General features: G+C 34.1%; 1 protein-coding gene across 1 annotated transcript in view; it reads right to left on the reverse strand.

Annotated features, from left to right (window-relative positions):
• Positions 1-22,750, reverse strand: part of LOC142353471 (calpain-B-like) — a 32,307-nt gene extending 9,557 nt beyond the window's left edge. The window contains exons 1-4 of the mRNA XM_075405725.1: positions 22,548-22,750; positions 15,621-15,829; positions 12,703-12,868; positions 11,600-11,865 (exon numbers count right to left, since the gene is read on the reverse strand). Of these exons, the coding sequence (XP_075261840.1) occupies positions 11,600-11,865; positions 12,703-12,868; positions 15,621-15,829; positions 22,548-22,564 (658 nt within the window). The 5' untranslated portion in view covers positions 22,565-22,750. The remainder of the gene's footprint in view (positions 1-11,599; positions 11,866-12,702; positions 12,869-15,620; positions 15,830-22,547) is intronic.
• Positions 22,751-23,362: the final 612 nt, after the last annotated feature.

Below are 23,362 nucleotides of genomic sequence, written 5' to 3' on the forward strand. Positions count from 1 at the left end.
AATGAAAAATTTCCTGTTTTTGTTGGAAATATGAAATCGATATCTGAGAGAAATTGCAGTCTGTAAATGAAAATCCAAACGTCCAGTTGTCAATATTGGGTGCTGAAGTTATATCTCCCATAACCTATAAGACAATAAATAGACTCAAAAGATTTTGAGCCGAGAACTCAAGGCTTCCTTTTTTGCATGGAGCGTTATAGCATCGATTTTCTCTGCACTAAACATTTTGGGTTGCACTGGATACCACTATCCATGACCCAAATCCGTCTCACCGAACCTGTTAAATTTGGCGTGTCTCATTTTTGCATGCTTTTCAAAATCATTCAATGTTTTGTTTTTCTTTTTTCAGTTCTTCTGACCACTTGAAAGAGTTGTTTGGTGATTACAGAAAAAGATATCTTGATATAGTTTTAACACCGACAATTTGTCCGTACAAAACTAAATCATGCGCAAAAAACTTTATGCACAAAATAGTATTACTTCATGAACTTTATTTTTTTTTCAATTTGATTTTCTAACGATGACAGCCAATAAAAGATTTCACAAAATTTGCTGAAAATTTGTTATTCAATTTTTATGAACATTTCCTTGTTCTAATAATCTGGTTCAATATATATACAAAAATTTTGTCTCTCAAGGGCTGTTGCGGCTGCTCAAGAATCTCAGCACAATGGAAATATCACAGCCTGGTTCTCGAGTTTTACACCGACCTGGTTCTTCACTCAATCCTATTGTTTAATGATTTCATGGAAACAATAAGTTGCCCGGACGTTTAAAGGACTCTAACTTTAATTTGTTAACTGAAGTTAAGCAAATCCTCAGTGTTGTTCTATGAACAATCTCGTGCTGAAGTTTGTAAGGCTTCCACCAATAGCTAGGGTTGTTGCAAACTTCTTATAAGAAAGCTCAATTAACCTAAATTCTAAATTATCTTAAGACCTAGCAAAATTTAGAATAAAATACTGCAGTTGATGAAGAATCAAAATTAGTCTATTCTGAGTGAGAACTGCTCTTGGTAACAGTTTCTAATGGTTCTGAAATCGAAACAGTTTCACTATCCAAATAAACGAGTTAAAGTAAATAATAAGGTAAATATCATCTATAACATCATAACTCGACTCTGATTGGCCAATCAAGTAAATTGATTTATATTTAATAAGTATTAAATAGGTCCATATTTACACTGGTTCAAGTTACTGCAATAAATGCTTCTGTTGACAAAAACACGGATGGTTATTACGTAGCACTAGATGCCCGAAAATACGCCATTTGGCCATAAACAAGTACAAGAGTTCACGCGATTAACATATAAAAAAAATTAGATATAGATCAGAAATATATTAAAATTTGCATTTTTGCATCAAATAAGTGTTGAAAGCGACACTTGAGGGTCTGATGGAAGAGCGTTCGTGGGTCCATGGGTAGCTTAGAGGTTGCCCTAACCAAGTGCTAAGACCGTTGGTTTTCCCTTAGGAATACTGTTGCTCGGCTTTTCCCCTACAAAACTCGGGGGTGGACAAATTTGGAGTCCCAAATTGTAAAAATTTCGGTTTTAGTCCTTTTTGAGTTTTGACAGGAAAGATGAAATAACAAAAAGACAGGATAAACCGAAAAATTATTAGTTTCCGAAGCAAATCAGAGCGAGGCACAAAAAGTTCCAAAATATTTGATGGTTGAAGAAGAAGAAAGCAAGACAAGAAGCATTGCAAACAGGAAGGAGACGCACTAAAAAATTATTTTCAAGACTATGATAATAATCAACAGTGGTCCATTTTTTTCCATTTTTCCAAAATTTAGAAGTGTTCCGAAGTTTTTTCGGTAGTTGATGGTGCATTGTAGGCGTTTCTATTTTCTAAAGGTACTGCAGCCCAAATGGGTATCATTTTTTGCATTGCGTTGTTTCCAAATATGCATATTTCATAAAGTTTGAAATGTTTTTATGATGAATTTTGATCAAATTTCATGAAATTTTCTTTTTCTCAAAAATTCATATATTTTGTTAAGCATTTCCATTCGTAAAGCTTTTTCTCTCTAAATATTTCACTCCGTTGTCAAATCTGAGCTTTTACTGGTCATTTTTGAGTTTTTAGACGTTTTTCCTCATTTGTTGAAATTAGAACCAGATTCCGATGGATGGTGCTCATTATGCATTTCAGGAGTCTTTGCAGAAAACTATTGGAGCCTAAATTGTTTACTCTCTAATTGGACACATTCAGCGTACAAATCACTAGTTTCTTTGCTTTCTACAAAAACTGTTCGTTTTACTACAATCTGAAACAATTTTTCCACTAAAAAAGTTTCATTAGACAGCAATTTTATGGGACGTAATAATAGTAGACTAGAATTGCAATACAGGCCACCAAATTTATGAAATTTACCTTATCCTTTTTGTTGCAATAACTTCAAAATGCGTGAAATCTTGATATGTTCTCAACGCAATACAATCTATTCTGAAAATGGAGAGTTCTAAAGCGGAGAATTTCAAAGTGGTTAGGGCCAAGTTTGCTTAATCTTTATCATATTTCAAAGATAATTTGGTGAATTGCAAACCCTTCTCATCTTCAAAGACTTCTAAGAAAGATAGTAAAAAACACTAACTTTTTGTTCTCATGAGTTTTCCATTCACACAATGTTTTCGCATGAGTTCTCGCAGTCAGTTTGTCACAGATATGCTCCATAAGCAGGAACCAAGGCGGCGTTTGCATTGGTGCTTCGAAATAACAAAATGCGGGTAACAGAAAAGATTTAATGATTGCTGGGCAATTGCGACTCGTTACGTACATTTTCGGTAAAAAATTGTTTTTTGATGGCGTAATTGGCAGTTAATTGTTTTCAGTTAACGACCAGTTCTCGGCCCGTGTTTTTATCTCTTGTCAATTCGTCATTGAGTTGAATCGGCGATCCCTTGTCCGGGAGCATTGCTATTTAGTTCTTCGGTATTTTCAGTTATTTTCTTATCTACATGACAAAACTGATTGTGTCAATCATAAAAATGCTCTCGGCTCTGATGAATGGAGAAATAACAAAGAGTCTGCAAAAACAGATTGAGGGGAAGTCGAAGAATTTTCTGGAAAGCAATTTTTTAATAAGTTAACATCATCATTATGTTTGGTTTTCAAAATAAGTGTTTACCCGGGTCGGGAAAAAATGCAAAAGTATGTAAGATAAGCGGTGAAAAGTTAGTTTTTTCACCGCAAATTTCGTACATAATTTTGCGGTGAAATGCGGTGAATGCGGCGAAATTATGTAAGTTCACCGCTAGACTAAGCGGTGATCTTACAAAAATTCACTACAATTCACCGCTAAAATATGTAATTTCATCGCCCTTACAAGGGTCCGAACCTCTCACCTCCTGCATCCCATCCACTTCTTCTTCCACTGCGCCATCTCTCACTAAATTCTATTTTTTTTGTTTGAATATAAATCGAATTCACTCTACTTTCTGCAAAACATGCGCGGTGAACTTTTGTAAGATTTGCATTTTTTAGCGGTGAAATTACATATTTTAGCGGTTAAATGTGGTGAGTTTTTGTAAGTTCACCGCTAAATTCGGCAATTAAATTATGCAATTGCAGAGCTACCAGGCAATAAATTTTTTTTTCACCGTTTTCACCGCCTGATTTATATAATTTCACCGCATTCACCGCCTATCTTACAAAAATTTCCGCATTAACCGCTTATCTTACATAATTTTGCGTTGAATGGCGGTGACACCTCGACCCGGGTAATTGTTTCTTCTTCTTGTGTATCAATTAGTCGACTCTAGATCCAGATTCCTGTTGCCTGATGAGGTCTGTAATCTTGTTTTCGTTTTCTTTCAACTGTGTTGGCTGAACTCTTCTTTTTCTTCTTTCTGTAAAATGTCAAAAACCAAGTTGAGGATTTTTTTAGTTGACAGAAGGCGGTCATGTGTTAAAGATATTGAATAAAAATTTCTCAAAATGGTTATCATTGACTTTTTTTTTGGGGGGGGATGAGTGTAATGTCAACACTGAAGAGTTTTCAGCTTATTCGTTTTTGTTTTGATTTACTTTATTTTTGTTGATGTGTTTCAAGTTTCATGCAGCTATTCAAAGATCAAAAAAAGATTTTCATATCTATTGCACATTCTCTCTACGGCTTCTTTCTTCTATATCGACTTCTCTCTAAAGCAATTGAGTGGGTGTCAGCTGCGAAAATGTTTAGCAAAAAATTCAGAACATAGTTCCTGTTTACATTTAAATAAATATTTTTTAAATCAAATAATCTAGATTTACCGTAAAAATACAGTGTGACAATATAATTTTTTTGACATTGACCTCTGCTAGAATCAAATTATCAAAGCGCTGGCAAAAATTGAAAAATTAGACTAAATTCCGATTGAAGAAACAAATGGATGTTAAATATATTCACAATATTATCAAAGCTAGAATGAGTATTTCTATTAATACTACGTGTCTTGGCTCAATAAAAAAACTCTTCTTGAAACTTTTGAAGTTGAGATGAAAAATCTTCAGAACACATAGATTTTAAGCATTATATGAAATCTTTTTAAAAATACGAATAATAAATGCGTAAGCGCCGATAAAACAAAATGAGAGTGGAGAGTCGACTGTCATTATTTTGCTCAATGGTCCCCGTTTCAGGTAACTCTATACTTTATAATGTAACCAGACTAAAGAAAAAGAAAGATAGTCTCCAAATGATTTTGAAATGAACAAGAACTAGCAGAGATTTTGAGTCTACAGTGAATGCTTTTCCAAAATAGTTTTACAATTTTGACAAGCAGTTCAGTTTTTCAAAAGAGAAGTTCAGAGAATCTACGCATGAATTCGTTTAGTTAACTTTGAGTCATATGCGTTTATTTGCATTTTATGATCTGAAAAAGACCCCGAACAAAAAATTAATTGGTGTAGATGTGAATTAGAACCGACAAAAAAACAACTTAAGTTGTGCTCATTTCCAACGCTCTTTCGCTCTTTTTATCCGCTCATTCAATTAATTTTTTCGCTGGTTCTGCTCAACATATTTTCAATTTTTCTCTCTTCATATGATTGAGTTTTAATTTGCTCGCCTCCAGTCTGTTGTTCAAGTTTTTGCCTTTTCAATCAGTTTATGACGTCACGAACAATCTCATCGAGAACAACATAAAAATCTTAATCTCAGTATCTTAATGTCAAATATTTTTTTAGCGCTCTGAGACAATCGGAGCAAAAATTGTATTCAAAAGACAATCTCTTAGTCTGCTTTTCAACAACAGATTTCATGCAGCGATTCTACGACCAAAATTAGGTGATCAATTTTGAATTTATTTATCAGCTCAAATTAAACCGCAAATTCTTTGAGCAGACTTTGATTCACTTTATCTGACCCTTTATAGAAAACTTATAGTTGCAAAAAGTGTATTCTGGAATTCAATTTAAGAACAAATGCAAGAAAATTTGAGAATAACAAATTTATTCGTACCACGGAATGCTTGAGAAAACTCAGGCAGAGGTGACGGATTAAAGCAACTTCTGATGAGACCATTTGGGCCATCTCTCTCTGTGCGCCATCACTCATTAAATTCTATTATTTTTTGTTTGAATATAAATCGAATTCACTCTACTTTCTGCAAAAAATGCGCGGTGAACTTTTGTAAGATTTGCAATTTTTAGCGGTGAAATTACATATTTTAGCGGTTAAATGTGGTGAATTTTTGTAAGTTCACCGCTAAATTCGGCGATTAAATTATGCAATTGCAGAGCTACCAGGCAATAAAGTTTTGCTTTCACCGTTTTCACCGCCTGATTTATATAATTTCACCGCATTCACCGCCTATCTTACAAAAATTTCCGCATTAACCGCTTATCTTACATAATTTTGCGTTGAATGGCTGTGACACCTCGACCCGGGTAATTGTTTCTTCTTCTTGTGAATCAATTAGTCGACTCTAGATCCAGATTCCTGTTGCCTGATGAGGTCTGTAATCTTGTTTTCGTTTTCTTTCAACTGTGTTGGCTGAACTCTTCTTTTTCTTCTTTCTGTAAAATGTCAAAAACCAAGTTGAGGATTTTTTTAGTTGACAGAAGGCGGTTATGTGTTAAAGATATTGAATAAAAATTTCTCAAAATGGTTATCATTGACTTTTTTTGGGGGGGGGATGAGTGTAATGTCAACACTGAAGAGTTTTCAGCTTATTCGTTTTTGTTTTGATTTACTTTATTTTTGTTGATGTGTTTCAAGTTTCATGCAGCTATTCAAAGATCAAAAGAAGATTTTCATATCTATTGCACATTCTCTCTACGGCTTCTTTCTTCTATATCGACTTCTCTCTAAAGCAATTGAGTGGGTGTCAGCTGCGAAAATGTTTAGCAAAAAATTCAGAACATAGTTCCTGTTTACATTTAAAAAAATATTTTTTAAATCAAATAATCTAGATTTACCGTAAAATTACAGTGTGACAATATAATTTTTTTGACATTGACCTCTGCTAGAATCAAATTATCAAAGCGCGGGCAAAAATTGAAAAATTAGACTAAATTCCGATTGAAGAAACAAATGGATGTTAAATATATTCACAATATTATCAAAGCTAGAATTAGTATTTCTATTAATACTACGTGTCTTGGCTCAATAAAAAAACTCTTCTTGAAACTTTTGAAGTTGAGATGAAAAATCTTCAGAACACATAGATTTTAAGCATTATATGAAATCTTTTTAAAAGTACGAATAATAAATGCGTAAGCGCCGATAAAACAAAATGAGAGTGGAGAGTCGACTGTCATTATTTTGCTCAAAGGTCCCCGTTTCAGGTAACTCTATACTTTATAATGTAACCAGACTAAAGAAAAAGAAAGATAGTCTCCAAATGATTTTGAAATGAACAAGAACTAGCAGAGATTTTGAGTCTACAGTGAATGCTTTTCCAAAATAGTTTTACAATTTTGACAAGCAGTTCAGTTTTTCAAAAGAGAAGTTCAGAGAATCTGTTGATCAAGTTTTTGCCTTTTCAATCAGTTTATGACGTGACGAACAATCTCATCGAGAACAACATAAAAATCTTAATCTCAGTATCTTAATGTCAAATATTTTTTTAGCGCTCTGAGACAATCGGAGCAAAAATTGTATTCAAAAGACAATCTCTTAGTCTGCTTTTCAACAACAGATTTCATGCAGCGATTCTACGACCAAAATTAGGTGATCAATTTTGAATTTATTTATCAGCTCAAATTAAACCGCAAATACTTTGAGCAGACTTTGATTCACTTTATCTGACCCACTATAGAAAACTTATAGTTGCAAAAAGTGTATTCTGGAGTTCAATTTAAGAACAAATGCAAGAAAATTTGAGAATAACAAATTTATTCGTACCACGGAATGCTTGAGAAAACTCAGGCAGAGGTGACAGAGGTGACGGATTAAAGCAACTTCTGATGAGGCCATTTGAGTCGCACACGGTTATGGTGGGACACAATTTAGGGGTTCTGGAAAGCTTTATGGTCGCGCGATAGTCTGTACAATGGTCACACAAACTTCTGACTAGAGGCCGAAGAGGTCTCGCGTGGTCTGTTCAGAATTTTCAAAGTATGAACACAGTCTGATCATATTTCAAACTGAAGTCCGACCTCAGAGCAATAAGTGAGCTCTTTCCTTTCATCTATAGTTTTATGACGAATGTTTTTGTTGATGCAAAACAAAGACTGAAACATTTGGGAGCAAATAATGGTAATTGTTTTCTCAAATAATTTCGCCTAGCACTAACCAGACGTACCAAAATGGCGTGATCAGGGGTTACTTATGTCTGGCACCTCAACTTGGGCAGCATTGATTTCCCGGTGAAAAATGTTAATTGAACTAAATATAGTAGGATAAACGTTTCAATCATGTTTACATATGTACCTTAGGCTGTAAAATAGGCCCAGTTTTCGATTTAATTTATCTTATTAGCCGATGTCTCTGTAAGCAGACGTAAGTAGAAATCGCCCTCCTCGTTTGGCTCGTAAGTACTGGGAATGATAACATATTCGCCTGCTGGGAGCCAAAACGTTCCGAGAATTTCCCGGTTACATTTGTGCCGGGGCGTGCTTCCACATGACTTGTGCTGCCAGAAGTATTTCTTGGCAATCCGGTCATCGTCCTCAAAGTACAAGTATGCGTCATCATCGAGTGGGTAAATCATGAACCCAATTGACAGAGGGGAGTGCAAGTACCCTCGGGAATTCTTCTGCATCAGAGAAACAATCAATAAGCAAGCATCATCATCGTCTTCATCGTCGGGATCGGGATCGGTCAAGGTCACCCTATATTGTGGGTTTGTTCCAAAAGTTTCCGGGTAATTTCTGCACCCTCCAGCTGATACTCCTTTAACCCACGAGCCTTCTCGTTCAGAGATGCTGAAATGCATGTTCGATTCAGTATCGCAAGATAACTTGTGACAAATTGTGAACTACGAAAATTCACAAATGAAGTCCTTAAAAGACATCCAAAATTCTCCGTCGTGATCGTAAGTGACTCCTAATTCCGCTTTTTCTTTGGTGGAGACTTTGTTCCATTCGTCAGATTCGTCACTCCAGTGTCCGTTCCACTCTCGTTCATTACCCCAAGGGTTCCGGACTCGGATTAGCTGGGTTCCGTTAACAACCGCAACACCAGTGACACTGTATGCATGGGCTTTCACAAGTCCCTTTTCCGTTTTTTCTTCAATAGTACCTGAAGAAATCAATAAACAATTAATAGGGCTGTTGATCTTATGATCAAGTAAGTTCAAACTTTGAAGACAGCTAAAATATCAATCTATGAATATACACGATGGTACCAAAAAGCTACGGACGCCTAAAGATTTTCAAAAAGCAATACAATCATCAAATAATAAAACATTTTGGGTCCAAATTTGTTCGTTAATAACGCGTAATTACCTGTTTTGTTCTTTTAACGTCACGTCTAGCAGACGATTTGTATATTTTCGACACAGGTTTCTCACGAAATCTGCGTTAATTTCTCTCCAAATTTCAGACACTTTATCTTCTAAATTTTACCAAAAAACTCTCTGTTTTCGTAATCGCTGCTTCAAAATTGCCCCCATATTTTCAATAGGATTCAGATCTGGGCTCTATGCTGTCCATTTCAATGCCTTCCACTTTTTTCTTGGAAAACTTACCTATAATCGTCGATATATGCACAGGAGCCATATCTTGTTGAAAAATAATGTCCAGGAAATGCAATTGTTTTTCGTATTTCTTTTAATTTCCGAAAAAGGCAGCATTGAGGTTGTTCGGACACATAACAAGTATTTTTCATCCTTCAAATCGTATTGCAAACCAAAACACAAGAGATCGTTTGTCCTAACTCAAATTTTGTTGCGTTTTTTTTTACAAAGTCTCGTTCCATCTCTTGGAAAAACTCATACAATTCCATCGCTGGAGATGCCAATCATTGTTTCATCAGTAAAAACAGAATTTTGCAAAAAATTGCAAGGTTTCTTGAGCATAATGATACACAATTTTGAACGAAAACTATTGCTTTTCTTCTTCAAACCAGATTTTTTGCTGGGTTTCTCAAAAAAAACACCATTGTTTTTGAGAATTCGTCTAACTGTACCTCTGCAAAGTGTATCATAGCAGGAGAAAGCGTTATGGGCCACTCTAATGCGCTCCAGTGAAAATTTGGGATCCTTCAAAACATCAATAACTATTTTTTATGGAGCTTTTTCGACAATTTTGGGGGTCTTTCGCTCGATTCTTGCGCCCCGAAACTGATATTTTTCAAGAAAAAAAGCGTATGCGAGTTGTGCACTGAATCTCGACTTCAAGTTGTGTTGCTTTGGATTTTTGTTCATGAAATTCGACATCTCGTAGCGCAACAACTTGGCCAGCGGTGAAAAAATAAAGTGGTTTAACAATATTTTCTATTTAAGCAGAGAAAGTAAGAATAAAAATTCTCTTAAAACTTCTAAAATTCACACCCTGTTAACGCCGTAGCGCAAATAAAGCTAATGAAGCACGAATCATGCTTTAAAAGCAGAAGCCATGTTGAAATTAGCTCTTGGTACCATAGTGTAATGAGGGTCATACTTAATGTTAGTGGTAAACTATCTGTCAAACATTCAAATCAGTATCATTTTAAGCTTTAAATAACCTTGGTGGACAAAGTGCTCAAAACATCAAAAAATGCTCTTTTGTTATCTGATCGTTTATAATAACATCAATGATCCCTTAGCGACAAATATAATCAAATCATGAGGGAAACTTGTGTAACATAATTTATTTTATGGTTACTATCAGGCAACTTTCGTTTCACAAAATTGTCCTTAACTGGGTCAAGAAACTGTTATAAATTAACCGTTAAGAAAATTTTCACTAGAGATAAATTGATTGACTACTAGAAGAAATTGAATCATTCCTGAAATATGATGGTGCTGCGGTTCATGGAAAATCGGACTAAATTTTTGCAATCATGTTCCAAAGAAAACAGTTTCTGATTAATTTTGCATTTTTCTCTGGGGGAAAAGAGCAAGTTGAGCAGTCATTAAAAATCTATATATTGGAACAAAGCAGCGGAAATATCACAAACTATTCATTTTACGTAATGTTTTCCCAAAAATCAACGCAAAATGTTTTGCAATTTGTCGTTAAAAAATTGAAAATTTTGCAAAGAAAAGTTGTCCGTATTTTTTATTCTTTTCGGAAAATTATTTTTGTGATGAAATGTCGTGAAAACTGTTCTAGACCCATTATACCTGCCAATAGTCTTTTTAGCTGTTTCCTATTGGATTGATTTTGCAACAGCCTAGATGGTTAATTTTAAGAAAAAGATAATAATGCTCTTGTGAAGTAGTTCCAGAAACGTATCATAAAAAACTCAATCGATATCCATGAAATATTTCTGTAATATTCTGAGAATTATGAATGTCAAGGCAGCAAGCCGGAATTATCAAGTTATGGCATAGAAAATGTTAAAGTTGTTTTCTTGATAGATATAATGGAGGATCAAGAAAAAAGTGCTTTGCTTGCAGTACATTTTAACCCAACATTACTCGATACAACAAAAAAGCAGAATTTAGCCGAATAATGTTTGTTTTTTTTTTTTACTTTTTTCTCATATAGTTTGTCCCTTTGTTCACTTAACCAGCATTTTTGAAATGATTCCTGAAACAGAAACATTGGCAAGCTGATGTCCACGAAAATTACTTTTATTTGTAGATATTGGGCTTAGGAAAACATTATATAAAGATATTTCAAAAATAAAGTAAAGAACTATGGCATTAAATTTTTTGGCCAGTTTTGATCAAACACATTGTTAAAGATCAGTCGATACCTTTGGTTTTCAATACTTTAGAGTCGGTTGAACTTCTCGGGTTCGGAAAGACTGTCTATCATTTGCCATTAAAGAAAATTTTAATCAAAAGTAAATTATTGTCTAACTTTGTAACGGAAAAACAATACACTCAAAGAAAGTAAGAGCTGAATATGTCTTAGAATTCCACTTCATTATGCTAAATGTTTTAAGAGGACCAGAAATATCAGAGCATACTAAAACGTCAAGATTTTGCAAAACTGTTGAAATGCGCTGAATTTTTTGGGGGTGAAGTTGCGTGTGTTGTTGCTGATGCTGCTGTAAGAATTGTGCTAAAATGCGTTACCTGTTGAGTCAATAGAACATCCCATCAAATTTTTTCGCTCATAGGCCCTCTGTATCCTTTTGTAGAGATTCTTGGGAGGATTTTCAAGTTTGATGGACTCTGCAATTCCTCCTGTGAAATCAACTAGAGCCTCTCCAATCCGCCCGCCTCTGAGCGCCTCATAGCTTTTGAATAACTTGGCGTAGGCTTTTTCAAGTAGAGCCGACCACATTTCGCCATAATCGGCCGAATGAACAAAGATCAGTTTTCCTTTGCTAGTTGGCAGCCTAAAAATTACAGCAGATGCAGATTATATCATGTAATAGTTTCAATAAAACTAAAATAATAAATATAGAAGCAGCTCTTGTATTCCTTTCGGACTGTCAGTTTTTGGTGTTTAAATTGGTAGTCTTGAGGGTGAGTGGAGGGGGGGGGGGTCTTCAATTCCTCGCCACATTTTGAAGTAACAAATGAGAAGAAGGCTCGAGCAATTGTTAAATATTTTTCTCATTTCAATCGATAGTGATTATAAGAAATACATAATTGTCTCTTCATTAAAATAAGTTTATAGTTTAAGTTTTATTGTTATGAAAGTTATTAATATTATTAATGATATGGAATAAAGTTATTTTTTCCATAAAATCCAAAAATAACGCCTAATGACTAAATGAAACGGCATTGCCCACGCGAACTTCTTCCTAATATGCGAAGTTACTTTTCTTTGAAAATTTGTCGTTTTGAAAGAAACGTAGCTAGCATTTTCCGTGCAAAAAATTTAATCCTCTCAGAAATGACCCTAATCATTATGTCCCTAAGTTGCGACATAATATGATTCAAAGAATGTATATTATTTAAAACTTGTGCTTTTTGAAGTCGAAAATCGTCAAAACCATTGCATCAAAACTTTTGTGAAATTGCATTTTTGTTAGCTTAAATTGCAACAAGCTGGGTTTTTACACAGCTGGGATATTGCGTTGTATATGACCAATAAAGGGCAAAGTGTTTTCTTCGATTAAAACTAATTTCCTTTCACACATTGAGTTCTGGAGATTATTTTGCTCAAATACTTGAGCTCAAATACTAGATTATTTTGGTCCTATCAGCCTCCAAAATAGGATGTTTACCTGTCGTCAATGATGACCTCGACCCATTCTCCGAATTGCCAGAAACAGAAGCGGAACGCCCCACAGTACTGGTCCTTCTCAAATCCCTGGTCGGGAGGCACTACCTTGTTCAAGTGTTCCTTGTCTTGCGTCAAACTGGCTATTGAGGCCAGAAGCCAGCAATCACCTGATAATAATCAAAACATTTATGCAAATTTCCCCGTTTGTGAAAAATTACCCTATAGATTGATCGCGTTATTGAAAAAAACGAATAAACTAAGAAAAATTAGCTCAAGTTCTACAGCTTCTACAACTTTTGACAGCTATTAAGTTTTTTACGACTAAGGTAAAAATCCACAATCAAAATGATCTTGAATCAGACCATACAATACTGCATTGATTCAAGATTAGTCTACCCTCGTTATGCGCCAGATGTCGTCTCTGATTAGATCATCCCCGAATAATGTGACTTCCGATTAGAACTAACAAAGACCATTGTGCAAAATCTCGAGCAACGCTGCTTCTGATTATTCCAATATATTACAGAGTTTTGTGCAATCAAATCTATCTGATCAAGAGAACAACAAAATTGCAAAAGCTGCAGTTTTCTACACCGTGGTTTGGCATGGAAAGTGCACAGCTGAAATGATTCGCAATATTAAACTTCCACGTGTTAAATCATAACAATTTGTCTTGGTGATGATTATTAAGCAATGCTTGAGTGGACGAGCGTATGAGGCAAGTGACCGAGTTAAAATATAAGATTAATCCCAAGGGAATTGTGCGTACTTTATTTATCATGTAATTGAGCGTCTTCTTGTGTGATTCATTCGAGAAAACCTAGAATGCAGTTGAAGAGAAAATGTGTCCTTTTAAAAGTTTTTTTGAGTGTGGTAACCCGAGTTGACCGAACTTACGTACCACATATAGTACACCACTTACCACATTACGGACCACATATGGTCCATTCAAGTCATAAAAAACTCTATATGTTCTTACTGTGGTTAGTAACGAACCAAATTACGTCGCCGATCCTACAATTTGAGCAACCAAATTTGCTTGCTAATGTCGGCATTGCCCAGTCCCCCATATTTTACGATTAGACGTTATGAGCTTTTGCGGACAACAGTGACAGTGAGGTAATACATTCCAAGTTTAATAAAAATTGGAAATATTTGCCACTGATGTCCGCGATTGAGGAATTTGATGACACGCGAGAAAGGCAGACACATTTGTGTGACTATTTTCCGGAAATTTGCGTCACTAACATCTGCGCTAAGGTAACTACTTTCCGCTCAAGGCCTCTAAAACTGATTAAAGGAGACAAAGGGGATATAAATGGCTCTTATCAAAATGCAGTGAGGAGCAATTATATTTTTAATCCGTCAAAGTCTTGAACTTAAATTAAGGGTTCAAAACTTGATTTAAAGTAAGGAATAATTATTAGTTTGATCCATCACGGCTTTTGAAACTGATAAAAGGAGCAAAAAGTGTGCTTTAATTAGTACTTCCTATCAAAATGAATATAAATTGAAGGATGAGGTGCTGTTATGACGATACCATTGCTCACAAATTGCGGACCTTTATGACAAGAAAACATTAATTTCATGAGATCAGTGACAAAAATTTCTACGTGTTGTCTGCAGTTTTCTTGTCACTCTTGTCCACAATTTTTCCATCTTTCTCCCACGCAAGAATGCGTGACAAAATGTCGACACTCGTTTCCACAAAAGTGGACTACGCTGATTTTGTAGGACAGGCAACGTAATGAACATATGGCCGTTTCTATGGTAAGCAAGTTTTGGTACTTAATAAGTTAAAAAAACTTTTAAACTGAACTTCAGCGATATAACGAACGCTTCTTCAAAATCTCATTTGAAATTTTTTAATTTGAAGGACACTCAGCAAACACTAAGAGCAGTTTTCAGCTGCGCAAGTCGGCAAACGAAACACCGCTCAGCAGCGTCCTCAGAGAAACGACCAATTGCTTGAGCATATTTAAGACAAATCTTCCCTAGTTCTTTCATCTCAAATTTCATTTCGTTCTCTGTCATGTGAACTTTTCTATTTTTCAAAATCACACTTAGTGCAGCAAAACTTGTTACTGTTTAGTGGAAGAGGGAAAAACTTAATAGAAAAACCTGTTAAATTAATTTCAGCATATAGCTGCACCATCAAATTAAAAAACCGAATTTATGTAATTTCATGCACAGAAACGTTGTTTTGGAGCAACTGGTGGCACCTTGGACTGTTTGTCACTCAAAATCAAAAAAATTATGATCGTTGTTTGGTAAGTTTTCATAAAATCTGTTCATGGCGTTTCATGATTGGTAAGTTTCTTTTATGGTGGTCAACCCGGTTATACTGATTAATTTTGATGTTTTTGAAGTTATAGTGTCTGATAATATCATCAATAAATGTATAGTAGATAAAAAAAGTTCTTTTTGGTTGCAATTTCATTTTCATTATATTGGGACCAATCTAAAAAACATAAATAGGTCAAAAAGTGATCTTTGATCAAAGGTTCGAGTGACCGTGCCCCACATAATATAACCAATCATAAACCATCCGGAGATCTGGGCGCCGGAATTTACCTATGAGCAGACTGAAGCCAGACCCTGGTCTCGAATATGCTGCCATAGATTAAAAACCAGACCAAGACCGCAAACTTGCTAAACTCTTTTTTGCATTGAGAAAATTGATTACGACCAATTTTGTCTGAATGACAAATTCTCAGAGACGTACTGAAAAGTTGAGAAGAACGCAAATTTTTCAGCTCCGTCCTCTAACATCTGCTCGCGAAATATAGATGCAATCACGTGATAGGTTGTATGTGATTGTCGGGGGGGGGGGGGGTGGGTAGTTAATTTGTGGCTCTATAATGGCAAAGATGCATACTTTATAACTAAGGCGTCAACTTCAACGTCAAATTTACAAACCCAGCATTCCCTGGCAAATATCCAGCTTGCTGGCACCGTCAATAAACATGGCAGGCTTCTCAAACATCTCCCCAGGTCGCAGCCACTTGATGTCATATTCGTCGTACTTGGCAGGGTTTCCGGGGTCTATGGAATTGATATCAGGTGGGAAGTCTGAGTCCTCGAAGAGAGTTCCCTTTTTCAGGTGGTCAGCTTTGATTTGTAAAAATCTGTCAAAAGATAAATAAATATAGGCAAAGAATCTTCTAATATGTGCCTGCATTTGCCATCTCAAATAAAAAGAACTGAACTCTGAAAGATCTACCAGAATAAAAAACATCCAAAAATTAAAAGCTATAAATGCATTAATTGTGTACAATTGTGGACAGTCATATTGGTAGTTGCAGTTGTTTTTTTTCTAGTCATTTTTTGGTAAAGGGCAATAATTGGAACAGCTAAAAAATTAAAAAGTTCGATTAGAAAGTACAAGAATGAGAAAAAATCTAAAACAAACGAAACTCCTAGCAGGTATGACTTGACATTGAAAAAGGAAAATAGATAAAAATTACTCATAATTACCGATTTTACAAATACGTAAAAGAAAACTATTGTACAAACCAGTACGTCGGCACTTTAGTGCCAATAATATTAATCGAGATATATTTGTCCAGATGCGAATTAAGTAAATGTGTCGACTTCCAATGTTATCTTGATTTTTTTGTACCCTACAAATGTTAGAGAGCAAGGTCGCTTTTTATAAACAGCACGTTGTATTGTCAAGATGCAAAAATGAGGTCATAAGGGATTATCTATGGGTTAATGAATTGAACTCTTTGATTTATCAGCCGCTGTTTTATCATTTTTTGCCTGATGTGTTTCAGGTATGACTATTTCATTTTTTTTTAAAAAATGGTGCGTATTTCAGCTATCTAACTTTTAATTTTTCTTCAGCCGATCTGATTTGTCAAAACTAAAACAAATTTGTTGACTGATTACGATGATAACGCTTCGGGCGAGGGAGTACATTACTTTGCAAATTATTTTGTTTCACAAGTTTGCTCGTACGGAAGAATTTCCAATTACTTTCACCCTAATTTTTTGTACTGTATACAATAGGCCAAGTGCATTACTTAGCTAAGGTAGTAGTAGGCATACAAAATACACGAGGTATTGAAAATCTTTTTTGTTCATTTAGTCTGTTTCGTTTGTTTATCATTGTCATTAATGACGAAAACTGCAAAATTAATTTTGTTGCGTTGCCTTGGTGGTACCTGTTTTCCATTAGATTTTATTGGTTAATCATTTTAATTGTTTATTTTTCTTCTGCAATAAAAAACTAGAACAGTTCAAAATTGAGATTTTAAGAAAATGCTGATAAAATGAATATTTGTATTCTACCTTTAGTTTAATTTTTCGGATTTATCAGGATACCTATAGCAAAACATTGCTGTTTTCAAGCACAGACCTTGATCAATTGGTTTGTTTTAATAATTTTTTGCAACTGCAAGTAAAAAGCACTTAAAACTAACAAGGAGGCTCGTTAATGTGCGTTCGCACATGATGTTCCGACCCGCGCTAATTTACATTTTTGACTTAACTGTCTTTTGACTTAAATTTTTGGCAAAGAGATACACAAAAACAGAAGTTTGAGTTTAAAAAAATCGTTACACAACCAAACTAATAATTGAATTAAGTAAATCCAAGCCTCGTTACAAGGATATCTGCCATTAAAGAGACTACGAGAAAAAACAATAATAACAACAAAAAAGCAAAAACAAATTTGCATGGCATAAACTCAAAATCTAAATTTAAAAGCACCTAGTATCAACGTCAAATTACAATCAGACAAAACCCTAGCTACACAAAATTAGTTTTCCTAACTACGCTGCAGATAGTATATTTCCTTAATAAAACAAGGTAACAGGTCGACAAACAGAAGAAATAAAGAGGCGATATTCAAAAATCAATTGAAATTTTTCAAACCAAATAATTTCAAAAGTCTAAAAAATCATTAGCTTTTAACGAAATAACTCTTGATAAATTTACTAAAAAATCATAATGGAACCAGTAGGACCTGACTTTGGTTAGATTAAGCCATCGAAATAAACTAAAGAAGCAGAAAAACTCGAACAGCAGTTAACAAACATCGCAAAAACACAAATTATTGGTGCCATTAAAATAATTAGCTAATGTCTGAAAATTATGTACTTCTATTCCAACTTCTAATTATACCAATTCAGCTAAAATTATGCTGAACGAATAAATAAGTTCCATTGGGCCATATTTGAAAATCATTTGGATCTGTTATTTTGCGATTGTGCTAATGGAAGAGAAGAAGAAACACAAATACACCATTTACATAACTTTTTATGAAAACGCATATTGTCCAACAAACAAAACATCAATTACGTCATAATATCGGTGACCATGTTAATTTTTTAAAAAACAAGTAATTGTATGGGACCTGTCAATGATGAAAAAAGTTACAAGTTGACGAAAAGAACCATAAAAACAAAAAATATGAAAAATCCTGAAAAATCTCAAAATCTATAATATCATAAACTTCAAAACTAGTCGCTATGATATAGCTGTTTTGGGTAACATAATTCCTTCAATCTTTAATTAGAAGCTTATGAGACTGGTCAACACTTTACGACTACCTAAAAAATAAAGAACACAGGCAAAAACAGGAACATCGCAAAAAATGAGCGGGAAAATTTTTGAAGCTATTAAGAAGTCAATTTTTCAGTAAAACTTCTCTACTTTCAAATTAATTTTTAACAGCAGTGTGATGCTTTTTTAGCAATTTGACTCCAATGAATTAACAAACATGAAAAAAAGACATTAAAACCACAAAATTTTTGAGAAAACCCGTAGTATCAACTTAATTAAATTCAATGGCTTTCAGCGGAAGCTAATAAATACGCTATGTTAAGCCTCGAGGAGACAAAAAGGATGTTTGTCATTCATAAATTATCAAACAGACATTACAATCAAACAGTGACTATGAAAGCCAACAAAAACAGGCAAAATCCAAAAATTATGTAGAAAAGTGCGAGAAGAAATTGTCGAAGCCATTTAAAGGATAAGCTTTTCTCTGATAACTATATGTATGATCCATTTAACGTCTTCTCTAAGCCAATGCAACAATCAATTATAGGATTATATGTTAAAATTCCAAAAGGAACCAAAATTATGAGAGAAAATATCCAAAAATTAAAAAAATATATGGAAAACTCGTGCATCGAAGTCATAACACCAATAGTAAGCAACTAAAACCGCTCAATAGAGTAAATTTGGTTCAGGTAAAATGTAGGGAGGTTCGGTCAGTACTGAGACTGACTTACAATTCACAAAAATAAGTTTAGGATCGGTTAGGGTTAAAAGATATTCCCGAAAAATGATTTATAAAGTCTTACCAGCTATTAAATTCAATAGCTTTGAAAAAAGTCAATAAATACGTTCAGTTATGCTTCGATTGGAGGACAAAAAATTGTATCGCATAGGAGATCAATAAGACATCACAATACGTCTTATGGCTATGGAAGCAACAACAAACACGGGCAAAACCAAAATTTCAATAGAAAAGAGCTAGAAGAAAGTGTCGAAGCAATTTAAACCATAAGCTTTACTCTGAAAACTTTAAGCATGATCCATTTGACGTCCACGCTAAGCGTATGAGAGATATCAGAATCAGGATAATGTGAAACGATTTCAAGAGGAAACAATAATAAGAAATTATCCTTTTTTTTAATTTTGAAGTCTTGTGGTATTGATGTCATTTAACAAATAGTTAGAAGATAGAACCGCTAACCAGATTAAATTTGGCTTCAGTAGAAAAGAGGGCGTCCTGTCACTAATAAGACTGACTTACAGCTCATGGTCACGAAAATGAGTTTAGGATCGGTTAATGTTAAAAAAATTTCTCGAAATATCTTTTTTAAAGACTTAGCAGCCATTAAATTCAATAGCTTTGAAGGGAAGTCAATAAATACGCTCAGTTTTGCCTCGTTTGAAGTCAAAGTATTTTTATCGTGCATAGTTAATCAATATGACATTACGATAAGTCTTATGACTATGGAATCAACAACAAATACAAGCAAAAAGTGTCGAAGCTATTTAAACCATAGGCTTTTCTCTGAGAATTTTAACCATGATCCATTGAGCGTTTTTTCTAAGCCAATGAGAAAAATCAGGATCAGGATAAGATGAAAAGATTTCAAGAGCGACCAATAATAAGAAAAAATACAATTTTTTTTTTAAATTTGAAATCTTGTGGAATTGAAGTCATATAACAAATAGTTAGAGGATGGAACCACTAACCAGAACAATTTTTGGTTGCAGTAGAAAGGAAGGGGGTCCTGTCATTACTGAGACTGACTTACAGTTCACGAAAAGAAGTTTAGAATCGGTTAATGTTAAAAAAATTCTCGAAAAATCATTTCTAAAGTCTTGACAGCCGTTAGCTGTTCACTCGAAGCTCTAGATAGGTTCATTTATTGCTCATTACAAAACTTATTGCACTTATAGTCAAAGAGTCTGTCCCATAGGACTCCAAAAATTTAGGAAAAACCTCAAAATAATTTTAAAATTTCATTTAAAATTACGAAAACTATGAGTCGAAGACAAAAAAAACACGCGCGATTCCTTGAAAACAAATTTTTTCTTCATTGGACTTCATTAGGCTGTAAATCAGGTTTCTCATTAACGAAACTTGGTTATGAGAAGTGACCAGTCTATAGGTGACGTAAGAAAACAAAAAGGATACGAAAAATTTCTTAAAAAAGCTCGCGATTATAATTTGAACTTTTTTGATAGTTAACTTCCCTATGAGACCATAACTAGACTTTTTATCGCCTTTCGTCTATTAGGGACTAGAAATCGATTGAATTTGTGGCATGAAATCAAATATTGAATTAATATTTTTATTAAAAGAAGATCTTATTTTGAAGAAAAATTTCACTAAATTTGAGCAAAATCATGCTAATTATCCCGTTTTCACACAAAATTTCAATCCTCGATAACTCCTCGAAAAAAAAAAGAATTTCAAAAAAATCTTTTTAATTTCGAATTCTACACAGGACGAGCTTTTTAATGATACCACTCACATTTCTCTACGATGAATATATCGATCGGCCAAAATTGACTGAACAGAAAAAAACCCATATGAGTATATAGTTCCTCCCTCCCACAAGTGGGGTCGGAACAAAAAAATATATGGAGAAGTGTATGCCTAAAGTTTTTCAAATAAACTTAATTTTTTTTCGCTGTAATACCCAATTTTTTTCGCTGCAATACCCAACTATATCCTGATTATTTAAAAACTGCATCTGGTCAATTAATCCATTCTTAATCCATCTGGCCAATTAATCCGTTCTGTGGAACATTTCTTTGGAAAAGGCTTATCTTTTGTATTTCTTTTGTCTTAGACCGAAATGACTTATAACTTTTTGGTTGCATACCGCATACACAATGTTTTTGAAAACCTTTACATGATTCTCGATTGCATCAATGAAGTAACTAAGAAAATATGAATTACTGAGTTTTTATCTGCTATTCCTTAAAACAGAGTTCAGGAGTTCGATACTTTTGAGATATGAATTGTGTTTGATGTTGAAATGGTTCCAAAAGTATCTTTCCTTCATGCTTGTTGCCACTAGAAACAAATCTCATTAGGCCACACAAATCAAGAAATTTAAATGCAGTGGAATTGTGTTCCTTTGTAGGAGCTTTTTTTCAGTTCTTGTACGAATTAATTCTGAGATACAGTTGATAGATATTTTGTCGTTTCCAACCAAAATTACGAGAACTTAATTTTTCAATTGCTGTATTTCAATTTACAAGGAATTGAAGGTTTTAGTTCGTTAGCATTTTAACACTGACGCAGACCCAAACTAAAGTAACATCCTTTCAAAGTTTTGACTGGGTCAGAGATATCTGTCTTAGTTTTTTCACCTTTTTTTGTATAAAGAACTGCTGATCAAAATCAATTTTTCTCTTGGAGTTTTGCATCAATCTGTTGTTCAAATATCTTACAAATTGATTAAAAACTCGTTAGAGCAAATTTACAAAAGTCACAAAAAAGTTTCAGTCACGTATGAGCTCATTAACAATAAAACTTCTTTGGAAAACGTACTGCTTTTCAAATGATTGACAATGGTTTTTTTCCGCTGAAAAAGCTCATTGCCACTGAAGTACAATTTTTAAGTAAAATTGAAAAATATGTCAAAATGAAAGGGCATTCTGATGAAACTTTGAAATAAGATTGAAAAAAATGCGAAAAAAACAAAGGTTGAATTTTTTTTCTTTTTTTTTGTTTCGTTGTTTTCATTTTTACAAACATTGAAATATATTCTCCAGTTGTTCTCAGCAGTCAGCTCCGGTGGTTAATAGTTTGTTTTAAAGTGTACAGAGGTTAAAGATTTTGATTATGATTTTACTAAATTCATAAAAATAACGGAAAACTATCAATTTTTATTTCAGTTGTTTACTTTACAACATACTAAAATTTATCCTTGTACTATTTAGTAAAGATTCTACTAGTTAACATAACCTGTGCTCTTTAAAAAATAGTTTTTTGCTCCAAATTTTCTTTATTCTTTCATTGGGGTCCAGACGTTTCTGGTCAATTTGGCATTCTACAACATTCGTTTTTCTTTGTCGTGAGAATCTGCTCAAATTCATGTTATCCTTCTGATAATTTGCCTTGCCTTTTGGCTAATGTTCATCCCCAGGCTCAATATGAGAGAAATTCATTAGCCAATTCAACAACAAAGCTTCGGTTCGAGGAGCAGTTCTCTTTTGTGTGAAAAATTTCAAAACTTCAAAGATTTACTTCTTTAGATTTGTTTTCCCTCCTTCCTTTCATGATGTTGTTTTCCAGCTTTCAAGTGTAATCAGAAAAATTTAGGTGCAAATATTGTTTGAAAATGTTGAAATTTTGTTTACCGTTTTGAAGGCTCCATTTTTGGGTTGAAAAAATTTCCAAGAAGAAATTGTAGGAAGAATTTATAACGCTGAGACGGACTACAAGCTGCGTCTTGTTCTGCATGTAATTTTCAAGCAAACATTTTACATTCAAAATGAACGCTTTAATAATCTGGTATTGATAATCTAAATATAATTCGTCTGGTTTCAGCTGACGTATAGTTTAATTAGCCATATTTTCTCATCCTATGGTTTACGGCCTTCTTCAATTTATCTGCAGAAAATAAAAGTGCGAGATAAAGAATAAACAGCACAAGCAAAACAGAAGTTCAGTCTGTAATACTTGCTAGATTAGTTTTTTTTATACATATTTATGCATGTATACATGTAAGTTTAATAAATGATATCACAACACGAAGGGTAAATATTCCACCACTGGTTGTGAACTATTATTTTCTCCAGTGAGAATTTAGCGAAGATCATAAAATCGTCGTCATATTAACTAAACGTTGTGTACATTTTTTGGTCTATACTGGTTGACTCATAATGTGGTCTGCGCGGTTCCATAGCCGGTTGATGTTGATCTGGGATATAATATTACAGTTAATGATAATTGCGATAACATGAGTTTTTCAGTGGAAAGAGCTCGCATCTTTAAGCGCTGGAAACTGGGGGAGAAGATTTGAGGTCTCAGACCGAAAGTCGGATATGTCAAGACCGATATGAACGGGACGGGTGAATTAGGCCCGGGTCGAACAAAAATCGGAAAAATATGTCAGATAAGCAATGAAAAGTTGTTTTTTGTTTGACGGCAAGCTTCGTACATAACTTTGCTG

Source organism: Convolutriloba macropyga, chromosome 14 (genome assembly GCF_964194025.1).
Source record: "Convolutriloba macropyga chromosome 14, txConMacr16.3, whole genome shotgun sequence".
Lineage (NCBI taxonomy): Eukaryota > Metazoa > Xenacoelomorpha > Acoela > Convolutidae > Convolutriloba > Convolutriloba macropyga.